At 31.6% G+C, this 17,742-nt stretch overlaps 3 protein-coding genes across 3 annotated transcripts; 2 read left to right on the top strand and 1 right to left on the bottom strand.

The window, feature by feature from the left end:
• Positions 1–35: 35 nt before the first annotated feature.
• On the bottom strand, positions 36–2,841 carry LOC126737815 (serine/threonine-protein kinase RIO1). Its single transcript, XM_050442874.1, has 2 exons — positions 1,603–2,841; positions 36–449 (listed from the first exon to the last, which is right to left on the bottom strand). The coding sequence occupies exons 1-2, from the start codon at positions 2,776–2,778 to the stop codon at positions 60–62; spliced, it is 1,566 nt and encodes a 521-aa protein (XP_050298831.1). The 5' UTR covers positions 2,779–2,841; the 3' UTR covers positions 36–59.
• A 6,769-nt stretch (positions 2,842–9,610) lies between these two features.
• On the top strand, positions 9,611–12,456 carry LOC126737977 (larval cuticle protein A2B-like). The gene is made up of 3 exons (XM_050443118.1): positions 9,611–9,764; positions 11,634–11,904; positions 11,958–12,456. Exons 1-3 carry the CDS (start codon positions 9,753–9,755, stop codon positions 12,320–12,322), a joined length of 648 nt encoding a protein of 215 aa, XP_050299075.1. The 5' UTR covers positions 9,611–9,752; the 3' UTR covers positions 12,323–12,456.
• Positions 12,457–15,439: 2,983 nt separating this feature from the next.
• LOC126737976 (cuticle protein 21-like) lies at positions 15,440–16,693 on the top strand. Its single transcript, XM_050443117.1, has 3 exons — positions 15,440–15,577; positions 15,721–15,991; positions 16,049–16,693. The coding sequence occupies exons 1-3, from the start codon at positions 15,566–15,568 to the stop codon at positions 16,579–16,581; spliced, it is 816 nt and encodes a 271-aa protein (XP_050299074.1). The 5' UTR covers positions 15,440–15,565; the 3' UTR covers positions 16,582–16,693.
• The last annotated feature ends 1,049 nt before the right edge of the window (positions 16,694–17,742 follow it).

Genomic DNA, 17,742 nt, shown 5'->3' with positions numbered 1-17,742 from the left:
AAGGGGTTTAATAAGGGGCAAATAAAACCAGCGTGCACTATTCAACTATAGTATAATAATCACTTCTTAATTTTACGCTCTTTTTGTTTCTTTATGTGCTTCTTCACTTTCACTTTTCTCTTCTCCGCTTGGGCCTCTTTAACCGCTTTCTTTCTCGCTTTTTTCTCGTCCAACGACTCGTGTCTCGGTCTGGAACTGTCCACGAACTTACTCTCCTCTTCCTCTTCTGATCCACTCGATTCGTCTTCTGATCCTTCACTTTTCACTTGTTCCTCGAGGATTTCCGGTTGCTGAATCGTCCCACTCAGATCCGACTTTAGGCCCACGAGGGTTTTATAGACCAAATCTTCGACTAAACCGGACTTTGCTTGGTTTATGTCGCGTTCGAAGTCGATCACTTCTGTGAGACGTTTGGGTATGTAGGCTTGCTTAAAAACCTCTTCGTCTATCTTTAAGATTAAAGTAATTTTATGTTTTAACATAGTTGTAATGAAGTCACAAGTAACTAATTAAATAAAACCATTTATGTTATCCTAAGGCCTAACTTAAAGCGAATTGTTCAATAGAGGACTGATGGAAATAAACTGTTATTGTAATGTGATTCAATTCAAATACAAATACCACACATAGAGTAAGGATTTCCTTTAAGTGTGTTATTATGTCAGTGAATCATATCAAAAGACTGTGATTGTAATATGTAATAGAAGCTTGCTATTCTATTTATTCCTGTCCTATCATTTAAGTACTTTATTATTTGACTTGTTTGTTGATGAACTAACAAAAAGAAATTAAATACTTTGAATGTCTTCTCATGTGGACGATTTAAGACTTTTTATAAATATTAATGAATTTGATGAGTGCTTAAAATTGCAACATGATTTAGATACAGTTTCCAAAAAGAAATATCACATTAATTGTTCTTGGGTAGTGTTAATGAAATTAAAGATCTGAGTGTGTATATTGATGGTGGTCTTAAGTTTGAATACCATTAGGCGTAAAGCTTTAAAGCTATTGAGTTTAATTAGTCGACCTTTAAAGGATTTTAATGACATTCAATGTGTTAGAGCCCTGTATTGCTCCTACATGCAATCTATATTAGAGTATTAGAGTCCACTGCATATAAAATTGTTAACAATGCATTTAACTGTTCTGAATTGTTAGATATCATCACTCTTAATGTCCCTCAAAGAGTCACCTGTGATCCAAATTTTTTCTCAGTTAAATACTAATGAACAACTTATGGCATGAAACTTTGTCAAATGCTTTTATTATTGTACTATAATATTTTATTTTCGGTTTATACTCTTTTCTTTTTTTTATATGAACAAAAATCATGTAACTGAAATTGGGAAACTTATCCTACAATGTACAGATTGGATGCTGTACTTTCTTACAATAGACTAAAGAGATAGGTACCCTACAGTACAGATACCCCCAATTAGGTACCTTTAACCTTAGGTGACAAGTAACTGTTTATAATTTATTATATCAGTAAGCACTTTTTAATTTTATACTACCAATTTTTCTGTGCCATCTGTAACTGTATTTAAATCAACAATGAAAAAATATTTTAAAACTCAACATTTATGCCACACTACTTACTTGCTCGGTAGAAGTAGTTTCAGTCCTCTCGGCAGCCTTTTCAGCCAACTTACTCAAACACTCCTCCATGTTTTCCTCATTAATGGACGGGTCAGTTATAAAATCAAACAGTTCTTTTAAACTCATCGTGGCCACATCTCTTTTCTTGAAATAATCGGTGATATTGGTGCAATCTTTCCTTAGAAATTCCAGGGCGTGCGGATGGTCATGTTCCACACTCTGCGAGACATCTATTATGTAAATTTCTCCGTTATGGTAAAGCATGTTGAACTCAGAAAGGTCGGCATGCACCAGTTTGCACTTGTTATACATTTTCCAGATGATAATCACTATGTCCCTATAGATTTCCCTGGCTTTTGACTGGTTCAGTTCGACATCTTTCAGTTTTGGGGCAGGCCAACCATTTTTCCCAATAAATTCCATGACAAGTACGTGGGATCTGAGGATTATTGGCTCAGGTACATTTAGGCCGTTCGAGTACATCCTATGTAGGTTTCTCATTTCTTTTTCGGCCCAGGTTCTAACCATTTTTCTTGGGTTATGTTTGGAGTATCCGTGTCTAAACCTAAACTCCCCAGTGACATACTTATCTCGATCTTTAAACACCAAAATGGAAGTTTTGTAAATTTTTATCGCATAGTCACGGCCTGTTTTTGTCGAGGCATGGTACACGTTTGCCTCCTTACCAGTCGATATGCATCCATTCACCTCACTAATGATGTTCCTGTTTAATAACTTAAATAAAATCATTCTGGTGCGAGGATCCATCACTTGTTCCGCTGTAGCTCTGTCATGTTTGTCTTTCGTTCTGCGTCTCTCGTTTTCCATCTTTTTCTCGTTCATTATTAAGTGACTTACGGCATGATTGGGCAAGGAAGACACTTCGTATTTCTCCACATTGATTTTGTTCGAGTACTTCTTAAATAAGTTGTCGGAGGGTTGGAAGTTGCTTATTTTGTTCGATTGCTGTTGCTGGTTGGTGTGGGTGCGTGAGTTTTGTATGGAATAGTCCTCTTGAGTATAGTCTTCTTCATAATAGTGCTCATCATCATCATCATCGTAATATTCTTCTTGACAGTCTTGAATTTGTAACTTGTCCATGTGGTTAAGTGGTTCTGAGTGTTCGTCTTCTATGTCAGCGAACAGTTCGTCTTCTGTAAGGGTTTTCGTGGTCATTTTCTGTGTTTTTATTGCGGAAACGTGTTGTTTTGTCACATCAACAAATCAAAATAAACGAAAAGTGAGGTTAAGTGTTACATGTCATGGCGACACATGACATGTGTCAAAGGAGAAAAGGCCGACGTTGCCGGATCGTTTTTAATTATTAGTGTAATAATTACGTCACGCTTTTGATCGATCCCATGTTTTACATAATAAATGAGTCTTTAAACAATCAAAACGACTATAATTAAATATATTAAGGGTTATTGTTAATAATAATGCACTATTATAGTGTTCAAACTATTGCTCTATATTATAACAAATAGTGCGGTGTTGCCAGCTTGTCAGAGATTTCCAAAGTTGCAACGAGATTTTTTTCCTTAAAAGGCTTCCTACAATATTCGAATTATTATTATTAAATACTGCGAGTTATCTTCGAAGAAAAAAATGAACAAATGACGACCCAATTACATATAATTATATGCTCTACACAAAACAATAATTATTTATTGATTCAATTTCTTCTTTCAAGAGTAACAACATCGGTGCTTACAAGAGTACCGAAAAAACTTGTTTGGGCTACAATAGTAATATGTCAAGGAAAACTGATTAAAGAATATTATTGTTATTGTTGTAATACGGTTTTTAATGACGTGTAAACGGGATTTTGTTTTTAAAGCTTAAGATAGCATTTTATTTTTTTACGCAATATCTATAGGATTTTGAGAAATATTAATTAAATAAAAGTTGTGTGAATCGGTGAGGACTATATTTAGCAAAAATAATTTTTGGCTTGTTTCCCTTACAGTGGGAGAAAATCATGAAAAACGTTTAATCAAAAACAGGCATGTATCTCAAAATGTATGGGAAATTTTAAATTTTTTATTTTTGCAATGGATGACTCTTTTAAGTGCAAGCAAAAAAGTATTCTACACATTTTCCCTAGAATTAAACAGTAAAGAAGTTATTGGCATTTTTTGTTTTTTTTTTGGTCAGAAATGTCTGGAATATTTTTTTCAGGAAAATTCAAAATTTCCAGAAAACCTATGAGACTAAAGACAAAATGTTTTAAATAAAAGTTATGTGGAATAGTAAGGGCTATATTTAAGAAAAATAATTTTTGATTTATTTCCCATAGAGTGGGAGAAAACCATGTAAACCTGTAATTGAAAAAAAGTTAATTATTTAAAAATGTATGGGAAATTTTGATTTTTTTATTTTTGCGGTGGATGGATTTTTTGAGGGCAAACAAAAAAATATTCTACACATTTTTTCCAAAATTGAATAATAAAGAAGTTATAGGCATTTTTTTGGTTCTTTGATCAGGAGGAGCGCCTGGAAAATTTTCAAAATTTATTAAATTTATTTTTTTTTTATTTTTGGTAAACAAATAATAAAATAGTGCTATAACAAAAAAATGAATAAAAAAAATGTGAACTTTTTTTCTTCGAATTCCACACAGTGGGCGGAAATCATCAATTTTTTTGGCAACATTTTTTTTCCATTCATCCCTGATTTCCAGAAAACCTATGAGACTATGAAAAAAAAGTTCTTAATGAAAGTTGTGTAAATTAGTAAGGACTAAATTTAGCTAAAATTAGCAAACAAAAATAATTTTTGACTTATTCTTAATACAGTGGTCGAAAATCATGAAAAACGTCTAATCAAAAATAGTCGATTATCTCAAAACGTATGGAAATTTTTAAATTGTTTATTTTTGCAATGGATCCATTTTTCAAATCCAAATAGAAAAGAGTTTTAGACATTTTTTTCAAAATCGAATGACAAAGAGGTTATTGGCATTTTTTGGGTTTGTAGCCAGGACAATTAAAAAAATTCACATTTTATAATTTTTTTCATAAAACCTATTAGACCTAGAAAAAAACGTTCCAAATAAAAGTTGTGTAAAATAGTAAGGGCTATATATAGAAAAAAAAATCTTGATTAAATTTCTCATACAGTGGAAGAAAACCCGGAAAAACTAAAAAAAAAACTTCCAAAAAAAGTACTCACTTCACCCACCTGTAGACACCCGCAATTAAAACCAAAATCACCACATTAAAACCGTAATTTTCAACCCTATGAGGACTACATTACGAAGTTATAAACTATAAATGACGACGATATCGCCCTTATAGACCATCATCCCCTTTTACCGCCCCCTTTCTTTACCCGAACGATGTTACGGCGGTTGATTGATTCTTTCTACTAAACCACATTCGAGCTACCGAGATATTAAGGGAATTTATTATTGGGGCAAACAAACAGTTAATATACGGTATAGCGTGCAACAAAATAATTTCGCGAATAAACAGGACAACGGTTATATATAATAGATAATAAAGAGCAGGAACATATTATTATCGGGAGGTTCACTCACACGCCATATCCTTACTTGTCTCTGTTATTATATAACTGTATTGAAGTCCTCGTTTTAAAGGTTTGTCCTAGATATAGTGGGTGATCACTGTAGGATATTAGAGTTACTTTTAGACAGTTGACCGAGAAAATTACCTAAGAAGTCCTGAAAAACTTATGGAAATTGTAGAAGAATGACTCGTAATAACTGCCTGGAAAATGTCAATAATTCCATATTTTTTCCAGGCCGTTGAGAGAAAAAAGCAGAGAGAGAGAGAGCACTAAAGGATCATCCATTAAGTGAGGAAAATTCTTGGAAATTCCTTTATAAGCGACTCATGAAACCTTCATCAAAATATATTTATCCCCTTTAGGCACTTGAAACAAAGAGAGAGAGAACAGAAAATTGATGGCATCAAGTTACTTGAATTAGTATAAATTGTTTTTCTTTTCTAGGCAGTTGAAATAGAAAGAGATAGACACATAAAGAAATAATTATTTCCAGGAGTATTCCAGAGGACTGCAAAATTTGATTTGGGGAGTCATGCGTTGCCTGGAATCAGTAAAATTGAAACTGGAACTTGTGAAACTGGAAATATAGAGTCTTCGGGGAAATTTAAGAATGGTGATTTTATTAACCACCAACAATAAATATACTCCTTGTAGAATTAAGAAAATATGGTTTATTCAAAAAAATTTGTGTACAGTCTTACCACATGTTGGGCGCCAAAATGTCACTTTATCAAATTAATGTTTTTTTTAACTTCCAAAGTAAATTTCTTCATTCGAAAAATCGCTGAATTACATGTCGATTGAATTTAATAGAGTTCCAAATTTCAAATCTTTAGCTTTATTGGTTTCAAGGATATGAACGTTTTGTCCCTAGAAGTTTCAATTATTTAAATAGAAAATTTTCCCAAATTCCAAGGCAAATTTCTTAATTTAAATTTGTTTTTGGAAAAAACGTCAAAATAGGTATTTAATGCATTTATTAGAGGAAGCTATATTCTAGATTTCAAATCTCTAACTTTAGTAGTTTCAGAAATATGAGCATTTTTGCTAGTCATTAAAAAAAAATTGTTTTTAACTTCCAAGGCGAATTTCTTAATCATAAAAGGTTTTCTAAAGAAACGCTAAAATACGTATCCAATTAATTTATTAAAAGAAGCTACGTTTCCAATTTCAAATCTCTAACTTCATTAGTTTCAGAGATATGAGCATTTTGTTGCTAGGAGTTTTTTTTTTAATTTTTTATATAATTATGTCGAATAAGTTGCCTCTTTTTGCTTGGAGGTTTTTCATGATTTTCTTCCACTGTATGAAAAATATTAATAAAATTTATTTTTCTAAAAATAGCAAAAAAAAACTCTAAGATACTCCTTCTATAATTAAGAAAATATAATTTATTTAAAAAAATTAATATACAAAGTTTTACTATATGTTGGGCGCCAAAATGTCACTTTATATAAATAATTGTTTAAATTCCAAGGGAAATTTCTTTATTGCTTAAATTTTTAAGAAGAAACGATGAGATAGGTATCGTATGAATTTATTAGACAAAGCTATGTTCCAAATTTCAAATCTCCAACTTTATTAGTTTCGGACATATGAACAAACATTTGGTCTCTAGATATTTTAAATATTTAAATAGAATTTTTTTTCAAATTCCAAGGCAAATTTCTTCGTTTAAATTTGTTTTTCAAAAAACGGTCAAATAGGTGTTCAGTGATTGTGTTAGAGGAAGCTATATTCTAGATTTTAAATCTCTGGCTTTCTTATTTTCAGAAATATGATCATTTTTTGCTAGAAATTAAAGTTTAAAAAAAAATTAAACTTCCAAGGCGAATTTCTTCATTGCAAAAGCCGTTCTAAAGAAACGCTGAAATACTTGTCCAATTAATTTATTAAAAGAAGCTACGTTTCAAATTTCAAATCTCTAACTTTATTAGTTTCAGAGATATGAGCATTTTGTTGCTAGGAATTTCATTTTTTATATATTTCGAGAAAATATCCTCGTTTTGATTAAAGGTTTTTGATGATTTTCTCCCACTGTATGAAAAATATTAATAAAATTTATTTTTCTAGAGGCAGCTCTTAATACTACAAACAACTTTTATGTAAGTCAATTTCTCTTCACATACAGGGTGATTTTTATAAGAAGGTCATGCTTTTGGGGGGTGATAGGGGACGTTCAAATATAACTTTTGATGTAAGACACTATGGGTCGGAAATGCCTCAGAAGCAAAATACAGGGGGTTTGAGTTTTTAAAAAAATTAAGAAATTAATTTTTAGTTTTTTGACTGTTTAAGATATCGCTGTCAAATTTTCTCAATAAAGCTACCTAATAAAGATGCTTTAAATGTAAAAAGTAAATGTTTTAGTTTCAACCAGTGGCGTAGATCAGATAGGCATTAATTAAAAAAAATAGTACGCCACTGATAATCAAAAAATTTAAAAATCCTTGGTTTAGGGGTGAAGTTATTCAGAAAATTCACGACAATTTAACATTACGCTGCAGGCTCTAAATCCAACAAAATGGCGGCCACTTTGAGCACCTTTTAAATTAATTATTAATTATTATTATTTATTATTTAGTATTTTTTAACGTCATCCAATAATTTTTTTTTCCTTAGTTTTTATTAAAATTATTTATTTTTAAATTCTGATAAAATGGTGCCTTTTGGGAAAAAGATGCAGGATACCTTTTTTTCTGTTAAATAAACCAAGGATTCTTAAAATTTTTGATTATCAGTGGCGTACTGTTTTTTTTTATTAAAAAATTAGCCTAATGCCTATCTGATCTACGGCACTGGTTGAAACTAAAACATTTACTTTTTACATTTAAAGCATCTTTATTAGGTAGTTTAATTGAGAAAATTTGACCGATATCTTAAACAGTCAAAAAACTAAAAATTAATTTCTTAATTTTTTTAAAAACTTTAACCCCCTGTATTTTGCTTCTGAGGCATTTCCGACCCATAGTGTCTTATATCAAAAGTTATATTTAAACGTCCCCTATCATCCCCCAAAAGCATGACCTTCTTATAATATGATTTCCTATAATAGGAAAGTGAAGTATCATGGGTCTGCAATAAGAGCTGTTGAAATGAAAATTACAGGTTTTTTATTATTCCTGGTTTTCCTTTGAGAAATAGAAAATGTTGACACGAAGGTTTTGTAAACGGATTAGGAAAAAAAAATTTATTAACCAACTTTTCAACATTTTTACAGTTTACAGCCTTTATTGGGCCAAAAATCAAAAAATGCCAATAACTTTTTCCTATTTATGACTTCAAAAAAGGTATCAATTACAAAAATTTAATTTTTTTATTTTTTTTTTTAAATTGCCTTTTTTTGCTTTAAGGTTTTCCATGATTTTCTCCCACTGTATGGAAAATATATTCAAAATATCTTTTTCTAGTTATTAGATACACGAATTAATTTACAAATTCCAGGCAGTTGGTGGAAACACTTTTCTCAACTTCTATAGAAGAAGGCTCTTTAGTTGTACTTATCTTTCTCTCTCTCTCTCTCTGATAGATGTTCCTAAATGAGATAAAGATAAATAACATTCTATTAATTCCAGGCAATTCATACATTTCAAATCAATTTCCTGATCCTTCAGAATTTTCCAGGAATAGATCTTTTTCTAAAACTTGCTTATATTTGGATCTTTTTCTAATTCAACTGCCTGGACGAGTTAAAACAATTTCTACTTCCAGGTAGTTGATACATTCAACTTTTTCTTTTCTCTCTCTCTCTTTCTCTCTGTTTCAAGTGCCTGGAAAAAGATAAATATATTTTACTATTTCCAGGCAGTTGATAAACATTCTTTCAGTTCTTCATGGAGGAATTTCCAGGGAAAAAAACAACAATCTTTTATCCCTAGTCATACAGGGATAATCCATAAACTACATGATGCTTCTATTTTTTTAATTTAATAATTAAAAACACGTCAAAATTCATAAACACCTCCTGTGTTCCTCCATTCATCTTTCTGTCTTTCTCTCAACTGTCCCGAATAAATATAGAATATTTGCGTATTATTGCTATGATCTCCATATTATATCTGGACTTCTCAGGCACTTGAAGGAGGACATACATGTTCTCCAACTGCCTGGAAGTGTTGGAGAGAGACGAATATTTTTCACGAAATAAAACAGAAAGAGATAGAGACACTGCTTCGGTCATTTCAAAACCTCACCGTCCTTTATGAGACCATTTTTTGCGTAACTTTAAATTGAGATACCTAATTGAAGATATTTATCAAAAATGATGTGGACATAATACATATGTTCGTTTTGCGTAAAATAAAACCCGTTTTACTTGCTCGAACAATTTGATAAAAATCGTTTGATAGACACAAAAATGACAAAACCAAAAACCGGGGCGTGGCAGTTCCAATTTCGCGTTAGAAAATTAAACGAAATCGATTTTTTCGGAATATATTAACATTTAAAACAAAATTAAATAAAATAAAGCAGATCGCGCCACGCCCTCTTTTAATTGTTTCTTTTACTCCGGTTATTACGTAACGTTTCGATGGCCCACTTGCTCGATATATAAAAAGGCGAATTACGGTCAGGATCAACATTGTAATTTCAACTGTTATCATATCAGCATCAACACAATGGCTTTTAAGGTAAGTTGTCTATAAATAAATAAAGAGTGATTTATTCCAGCAACAAAAAAAACAAGAAATATCGAAGAAAATTACTAAAAATAATTATATAAAAAAATAAACATCCGTGTAAAAAAAATATATCAAAAAAGAAGTGCACTTTTAGGTATAGTAAACAATAAGGCGCATAGAGAATTAAACTCAAGATGACATAGAGTTATATTTAGTAATAAATCTGATGATATATGCATGATTCAAAAAAATTACATATTATAGAAATCTGTAATGGCACAGCCTAGATTTTTTAATTATATTCCTCATTTATTATATACTTTCAAACAAAAAAGTATTTTAATTTTATAAACAACTTGTATTTTCAGTGGTACAAACAATAGGAAAATTTCAATACTAATATACTAGCAAAGTCTATATATTTGAAATATATAGATTTTGATACTAAAATTGATCAGGAAAAGCCATAAAAAATTTGCTGTATGCTTTGCTTGGTTTATCTGTTGTATATTATAAAAAAAAATTTAAAAATTATATTTATTAATAATTTTTTGGTCCCTGTGTTTAATTTAATTGGTCCATCTCATATAAAAGTACAAGGATCGACTCATATTGATATCTGGGGTACTCTTAGGGCCTCTCAAGTATTTTCTGAAAATACGATTAAAATGTATACATTAAAGATCAAGATATTGACATTTTTTCCACTAAAGTGCCTGGAAGAAATAAAATAATTTGTCTTTTATTGGAAATTGAATATCTTGGTTTTTAGTGACTAAATTATTATAACTATTGATTTTTTGAATACTTTAGTAACTTTTTTAGCAATTTTTGAGAAAAATACTAAAATTCATGCAGCAAAAAGTAAGATATTTTTTTTTTTTTTGAGTGCCTGGAAGAAATAAAATAATTTGTTTTAAATGGAAATTAAATATCTTGGTTTCTAGTGATTAAATTATTGTAACTATTGATTTTTCGGATATTTCAATGACTTTTTTAGCAATTTTTGAAAAAAATACTAAAATCCATGTAGCAAAAAGTCAGATATTAATTTTTTGCTCACTGGAGTGCCTGGACGAAATAAAATAATTTGTCTTTTATTGGAAATTAAATATCTTGGTTTCTAGTGAGTAAATTATTGTAACTATTAATTTTTTGAATACTTTCATGATTTTTTTAGCAATTTTTGAAAAAATTACCAAAATCTGTACACTAAAAATTAATATATTGATATTTTTCTCACTGGAGTGCCTGGACGAAATAAAATAATTTGTCTTTTATTAAAAATTGAATATCTTGGTCTCAAGTGACCAAATTATTGTAACTATTGATTTTTTTGATACTTTCATAATTTTTTTAGCAATTTTTGAAAAAATTACCAAAATCTATAGATTAAAAATTTAAATATTGATATTTTTCTCACTGGAGTGCCTGGACGAAATAAAATAATTTGTCTTTTATTGGAAATTGAATATCTTGGTTTCTAGTGAGTAAATTATTGTAACTATTAATTTTTTGAATACTTTCATGATTTTTTTAGCAATTTTTGAAAAAATTACCAAAATCTATAGATTAAAAATTAAGATATTGATATTTTTCTCACTGGAGTGCCTGGACGAAATAACATAATTTGTCTTTTATTGGAAATTGAATATCTTGATTTTTAGTGGCTAGAATGATGTAATTATTAATTTTTGGGATACCTCAATGACTTTTCTAGCAATTTACATACAATATTATATTATTTGATTTATGATTAATTATTGATAGGCTTTCTTAAATACAGGTGTGACACGTGCGGTCTTCCAAGAGTCTGAAAAAATTCCATATGTTTCAATTGCTTTAATGAATCTAAAATTTCTTTCTTGGCGTTTTTAGTTTATTGCCTTCGCTACCCTCCTGGCTTACGCCCAAGCAGGTAATTTGCTCCACGCTGCCGCCCCAGCTGTAGCTTACTCAGCCCCATTGGCTTACTCCGCCCCGGTAGCCAAAGCTGTCGTAGCTGCCCCGGCTGAAGAATACGACCCCAATCCCCAATACAGCTACGGATACGACGTACAAGACGGACTTACCGGAGACAGCAAGAGCCAATCTGAAACCAGAAACGGAGACGTTGTCCAAGGAAGTTACTCCCTCGTCGAACCCGATGGTAAGTTATCCAGAGTTCTGCATTTTACAATTTAACTAAGAGTTGAATTTTAGGCACCAGGAGAATCGTAGAATACACCGCTGACCCCCACAACGGATTTAATGCAGTGGTGCATAAAGAACCTGCCGCCGTAGCTGTCAAAACCGTAGCACACGCTCCAGTCGTAGCAGCCGCCCCAAGTCACACCATCGCCAAATTTGCCGCTCCTGTAGCTTCTTACGCCCATTCGGCTCCAGTAGCTTATGCCGCCCAATCTGCTTATGCCCATCCAGCTCCTGTAGCTTATGCCGCCCATGCAGCTCCAGTAGCGTATGCAGCTCAATCTGCTTATGCACATCCAGCTCCCGTAGCTTACGCTGCCGCCCCATCTGTAGCTAAGTACGCTTACTCTTCACCGGCTGTGGCTTACCATCATTAAGTGGCTGTGACTTCCTACCCGGTGACGTTCTCAGGCTGTTTAAAGTTGATTAGTGATATTATTATTTTTGTATATATAAATGTATGTAAGTTTTATTTATTAGTATATGGCTGAATAAATGGTTAATATCTAAATTTTCTTTTATTTAAATGGGCAAAAATTGGAAAAAAAAAATAGTGTTTTAGGACTTTTGGGGGTTTTCAACTGTTTAGAAGTGATATTCTAATTGTACCATTTCGGGCATTTGATAGAGTAATTTTTAGGCATTTTTCTTTACAAACTTTGGGCTAGAATGGTGTTTTATGGTCAAAAAGTCATTTTTTATTTATTTGTCTGAATTATCTAAAAATTGCGCTTGTCTCAATTCATAAGTACTCTTTCAATAATATCTATAGTTTCTTATTATATACAGGACTGTAACAGGTTTAATTTACAAAAAAATAAGTAAACAATAAATTCTAGGTGAATATCATCTATGTTTTGAAAAAAAATTGTAAAGTACTTTTTTGTTTGTATTTAAAAAGTGCATGAATTGCAAAAATAAAACTTTCAAAATTTCCCGTACATATTGAAATAATTGACTTTTTTAATGTTAGATTTTATTATGATTTTCTCCCACTATAGAAGAAATTAATTAAAAATTCTGTTTTCAATATATAGCCCTTGCTATTCTACGTAATTTTTATTAAAAAGACGTCTTATAGGTTTGGAGAAAAAAAATAATTTTTATTCCAGGCAAGTTATTCCAACAAAAATGCCAATAGCTTCTTTATTAATTAATTTATTAAGAAATGTGTAAAACACTTTTCTGTTTTCCGTTTGATAGTACACCGATTGCAAAAATAAAACTTTTGAGATAATTGACTTTTTTGATTTTAGGTTTTACATGATTTTCTCCCACTGTATAAGAAAAAAGTTTAAAATTCCTTTTGCCACACCTAGTCCTTTCTATTTTACATGACTTTTATTTAGAGAACTTTTCTTTGGGTCTGATAGGTTATAGGTAAAAGAATACATGTTTTTTCTAGGAAAAAAATCCAAAAAAACACCAATACATTCTTTAATAATTAATTTTAGAAAAAATATGTTAAATGTTTTTCTTTTTGTATTTAAAAAAAATTTAAATAAAAAAAAAAATTCATATCTTTTGAGATAACTGACTTTTTTAATTACCGATTTTTCGTAATTTTCTCTCCTCGCTCTATCTAATATAAATTAAAAATTCTTTTTGCAGAATATAGCCCTTGTTGTTTCGCATAACTTTTATTTAAAAGACTTATTTAGACAAAAAAATAGATTTTTGTTCCAGGTCCTTGTTAATATGGTAAAAGAAAAAGACAAAAACCCCAATAATATTTTTATTAATAATTTTTGAGAAAATATATATATTTTTCCCAGAAATAATTAAAATTAGTACTTTTCTATTTGCATTTAAAAAATGCATCCACTGCAAAAATAAAAAATTTTAAATTTTCATACATTTTCAAATAAATGACTTTTTTTGATTACAGCTTTTTCGTTATTTTCTCCCACTGTATGGAAAATAAATGAAAAAAATATTTTTGCTTAATATAGTCTTCACTGTTTTACACAACGCTTATTATAATATATCTCATCTAGGTCCAATAGATTTTTTCTAAAAATATACAGGGTGTTCCGTTGATCATGTTACAAACTTCTAGGGCAGATAGAAAACGTCAAAAGAAAAACAAAAGTTCATATAAACATGGGTCCGGAAAAGCTTCCTCAGGGAGCTAGAGCTCTTTGAAAATAACCTTTAAAAACTAGTTTTTTTTTTAATAGCTCCCGAACTACTTTAGCTACCGCAACCAATTTTGGGAGGTAAATTAAATATTTTTTGTTAAAACAAAAAAAAACTATAAAATTTCAAACACATCGTGATATTTGACTATTTTTAATTTCAAATTTTCTAAATATTCTTATGCCTGGAATATATACAAAATAACTTTTCCAAAGACATAGAAAATGCCTCAGTATTCCCTAATGGAGGAAAAAAAAATGTCAAATGCTTAGTCTTAAATTCTTAAAAATATCAATATGAAATAAAGAAATTAGGAATATTACTGAGAATACTATCTTCAATTGCGTAGAAAAAATAGCCAATGACTTCTTGATGTCTGAAAAAATCAAGATTATGCTAATAGGTATTCGATCTTCTAAAGTTAGAAGAAAAGTTGAGTTTTCCAGGTTTTCGACTATGGTTTAATAGCCAAAGAGTTGATAGTTTGTCACAATTTGTTCTGTCCTGAATTATCAGATAACTGCGCTTTTCTCGTGTTTTAATTGACTTTAGTTTCTCTTTATAATTATGTGTTATATTTCAACTCTCGTTTAACAATATAAAAGTCAAAATAAATGGGTTTTTCAATAGTTATTACCTTCTAGGAGGATCATTATTAAACATGTTTTTTTATATGTTTTTTAAATCTAATATCAAGGATCCTGGTATTTTTTTGTTATATTCACAACAACGCACTTTCCCGACCAGCATATGTGCTTGATATGAAGATAACTTGTCCTTGATGGCAATTTATAATGGATTTGGCTAAAAAACACAAGAAGCAATAAACGTCTAAAATTAAAAAAGCACATTACAATTTTCAAAGTTATTGCGTAGACCAATTAATTCTTCCTCTATACAGTATGGTGACTTTAACTGCAATAAATTCAGTTAAAACTAATCAAAATTTATCTCGCATAATTCCTGAGACCCGTCGATTTTTGTTTATTTTTTTTTCATATTTCAAGATAGTTTTTGTATTTTTTCACCTACAGGGGGGGTCCAAATTAACCCCAACTTTTTTTTTTTCAAATGGAAAGCCACTTTTTTTAAACTCTCATTGAAAACAGCCCTTTTTCTTGATTAAATTGCCCTGTAAATGATTAATTTTAAATAATTAGTAAATGACTTTATTTGCCTGGAATAAGTCAGGACAATAATATGGACAAATTTCTTTGTCGAATCATACATTATAAATTACCCATAAAACCCATTAAAAAAATCGACTGTCTCGCCGTGTTTATTACGTAAAAGTATGATAATTTCTTTGATAGGGGGACCCGCCCGCCCATACTAAATAATCCGGTTTATCGGTTGCGTCCAGATTCGCCGAAGGATTGCTCCACTTTTTTCGATATATAAAGACGGATCGCGGTCAGGATCAACATTGCAGTTTAACGTGTAATCATATCGACTTCACTTACATACATCCACATACAGCCATGGCTTTCAAAGTAAGTATATTGTATTAAATAATTAGGGGGTAAGAGAGAGCATCAGCAAGGGATTTAAAGTGGGTTTGCTAATAAATAGTGAGGGTAAAAAAGAGCTTGAAACTTTTTTACAAAATTTCATAACTAATTTAAATTAACAACAGTTCGTTGCCTTCGCTACCCTCCTCGCTTATGCCCAAGCGGGTAACTTACTCCACACAGCCGCCCCAGCTGTAGCTTACTCAGCCGCCCCGGCATACGCCGCCCCCATTGCCAAAGCTGTCGTAGCCGCCCCAGCAGAAGAATACGACCCCAATCCCCAATACAGCTACGGATACGACGTACAAGACGGACTTACCGGAGACAGCAAGAGCCAATCTGAAACCAGAAACGGAGACGTTGTCCAAGGAAGCTATTCCCTCATTGAATCCGATGGTAAGTCTATAAATTCATCTATTCAAGTCGGTTTCAATGCAAATTTTATTGTTTTAGGAACCAGAAGGACCGTAGACTATACCGCTGACCCGGTCAACGGATTCAACGCCGTAGTACATAAAGAACCAGCCGCGGTAGCTGTCAAGACCGTAGCTGCCGCCCCAGCCATCGCTAAAGTAGCCGCCCCAGTCGCCGTAGCTCACTCCGCCCCCGTGGCTTATGCCGCCCCTGCTGCCTACGCTCACCCAGCTCCCGTAGCTTACGCTGCCGCCCCCGCTATTGCTAAGGTAGCCGCCCCGGTAGCATATGCCGCCCCTGCTGCCTACGCTCACCCAGCCCCAGTAGCTTATGCCGCCCCCGCTGCCTACGCTCACCCAGCCCCAGTAGCTTATGCCGCCCCCGCTGCCTACGCTCACCCAGCCCCAGTAGCTTATGCCGCCCGTGCTGCTTACGCTCATCCAGCGCCCGTAGCTGCTTATGCCGCTGCCCCAGCTATCGCTACTAAAGTGGCCGCCCCGGTAGCTTATGCAGCCGGTCCCTCGTTCTCCAACTTCGCTTACTCTTCCCCCGTGGTTTCTTACCATCACTAGGACTGTGATATGGCTCAACTGTCTGTATTAATTTCAATTTGTATATAATGTATTTTTTTTAATTGTTATTTATTATTTTAATTAAATGACTGCGAAAAGTCGAGGCAAGATATGTGATTTTGTTTTATTTTTTAAGAAGTTCTCTACTGTCTCCTTTATCCTATATGGAGAGTGAGTTATATTTTTTGTATTGCTGAAAAAAAAATAGAGGTTTTTTCAGACTATTTTGGACAAAAAAATGCCCATAACTTGTTTATTAATTTATTTTAAAAATATTGCGTAGAATACTTATTTGTTTGTGATTAAAAAATACATCTATTGCAAGAATAAAAATTTCGAAGTTTTTCATACAGTCTGTGATAATTGCCTTTTTTGATTGCAGGCATTTCATGATTTTCTCCCACTGTATGGAAAATAAATTAAAAATTCCTTTTGCCGAGTATAACCTTTAATGTTCGACAAAAGTTTTATTTAAAAGATTTTGTTTTTAGTTCCATAGGTTTTGGGAAATTGTCCGTTTTTATTCCAGGCAATTCTGGTAAAAAATATGCAAAAAATGCCAATAACTTCTTTAATACTAATTCTTGGAAAAAATATGTTAAATACTTTTCTGTTTATGCTTAAAAAAGCTATCGATTGCATTAATCAAAATTGTAAAATTTAACGTACTGTCTGAGATATTTTACTTTTTTGATTACAGGTATTTCATGATTTTCTCCAACAAAAAATGCCAATTATTTGTTTAACAGTAAATTTTAGCTATAATAATATATATAATAAATCTACAATATACCTTTTTGTTCAGGCTTAAAAAAACATCCCTTACAAAAATGATTTAGGCCAAAAAACCAAAAAATTCTTGTTAAACAATTTAAAAAAAAAACGTATGAAATTTCAAAAACACACTCGAAGAAGTTCATAAATATAAGTAGTCGCAGTTCTTTATTTAGTTCGTAACTTTCCTTTATTCTAGTTTTTTTTTACTTTGGTGTTTTAAATAAATGTTGCTTTCTTAAAATATTGTTTTCCTCAGCTTTAACGTAATTGGTGCAGTCGAGTAGGATTTTAAAACGTCTGGAGGATTGGAGACCTTCCAGCTTTCAAGTTCTAAAAACCGTTTCTTAGGCACATTTTTTTCAAGTAACCGAACGCATTTCAAGC

Source organism: Anthonomus grandis, chromosome 6 (assembly GCF_022605725.1).
Source record: "Anthonomus grandis grandis chromosome 6, icAntGran1.3, whole genome shotgun sequence".
Lineage (NCBI taxonomy): Eukaryota > Metazoa > Arthropoda > Insecta > Coleoptera > Curculionidae > Anthonomus > Anthonomus grandis.
This window is presented reverse-complemented; position numbering and strand designations above follow the sequence as displayed.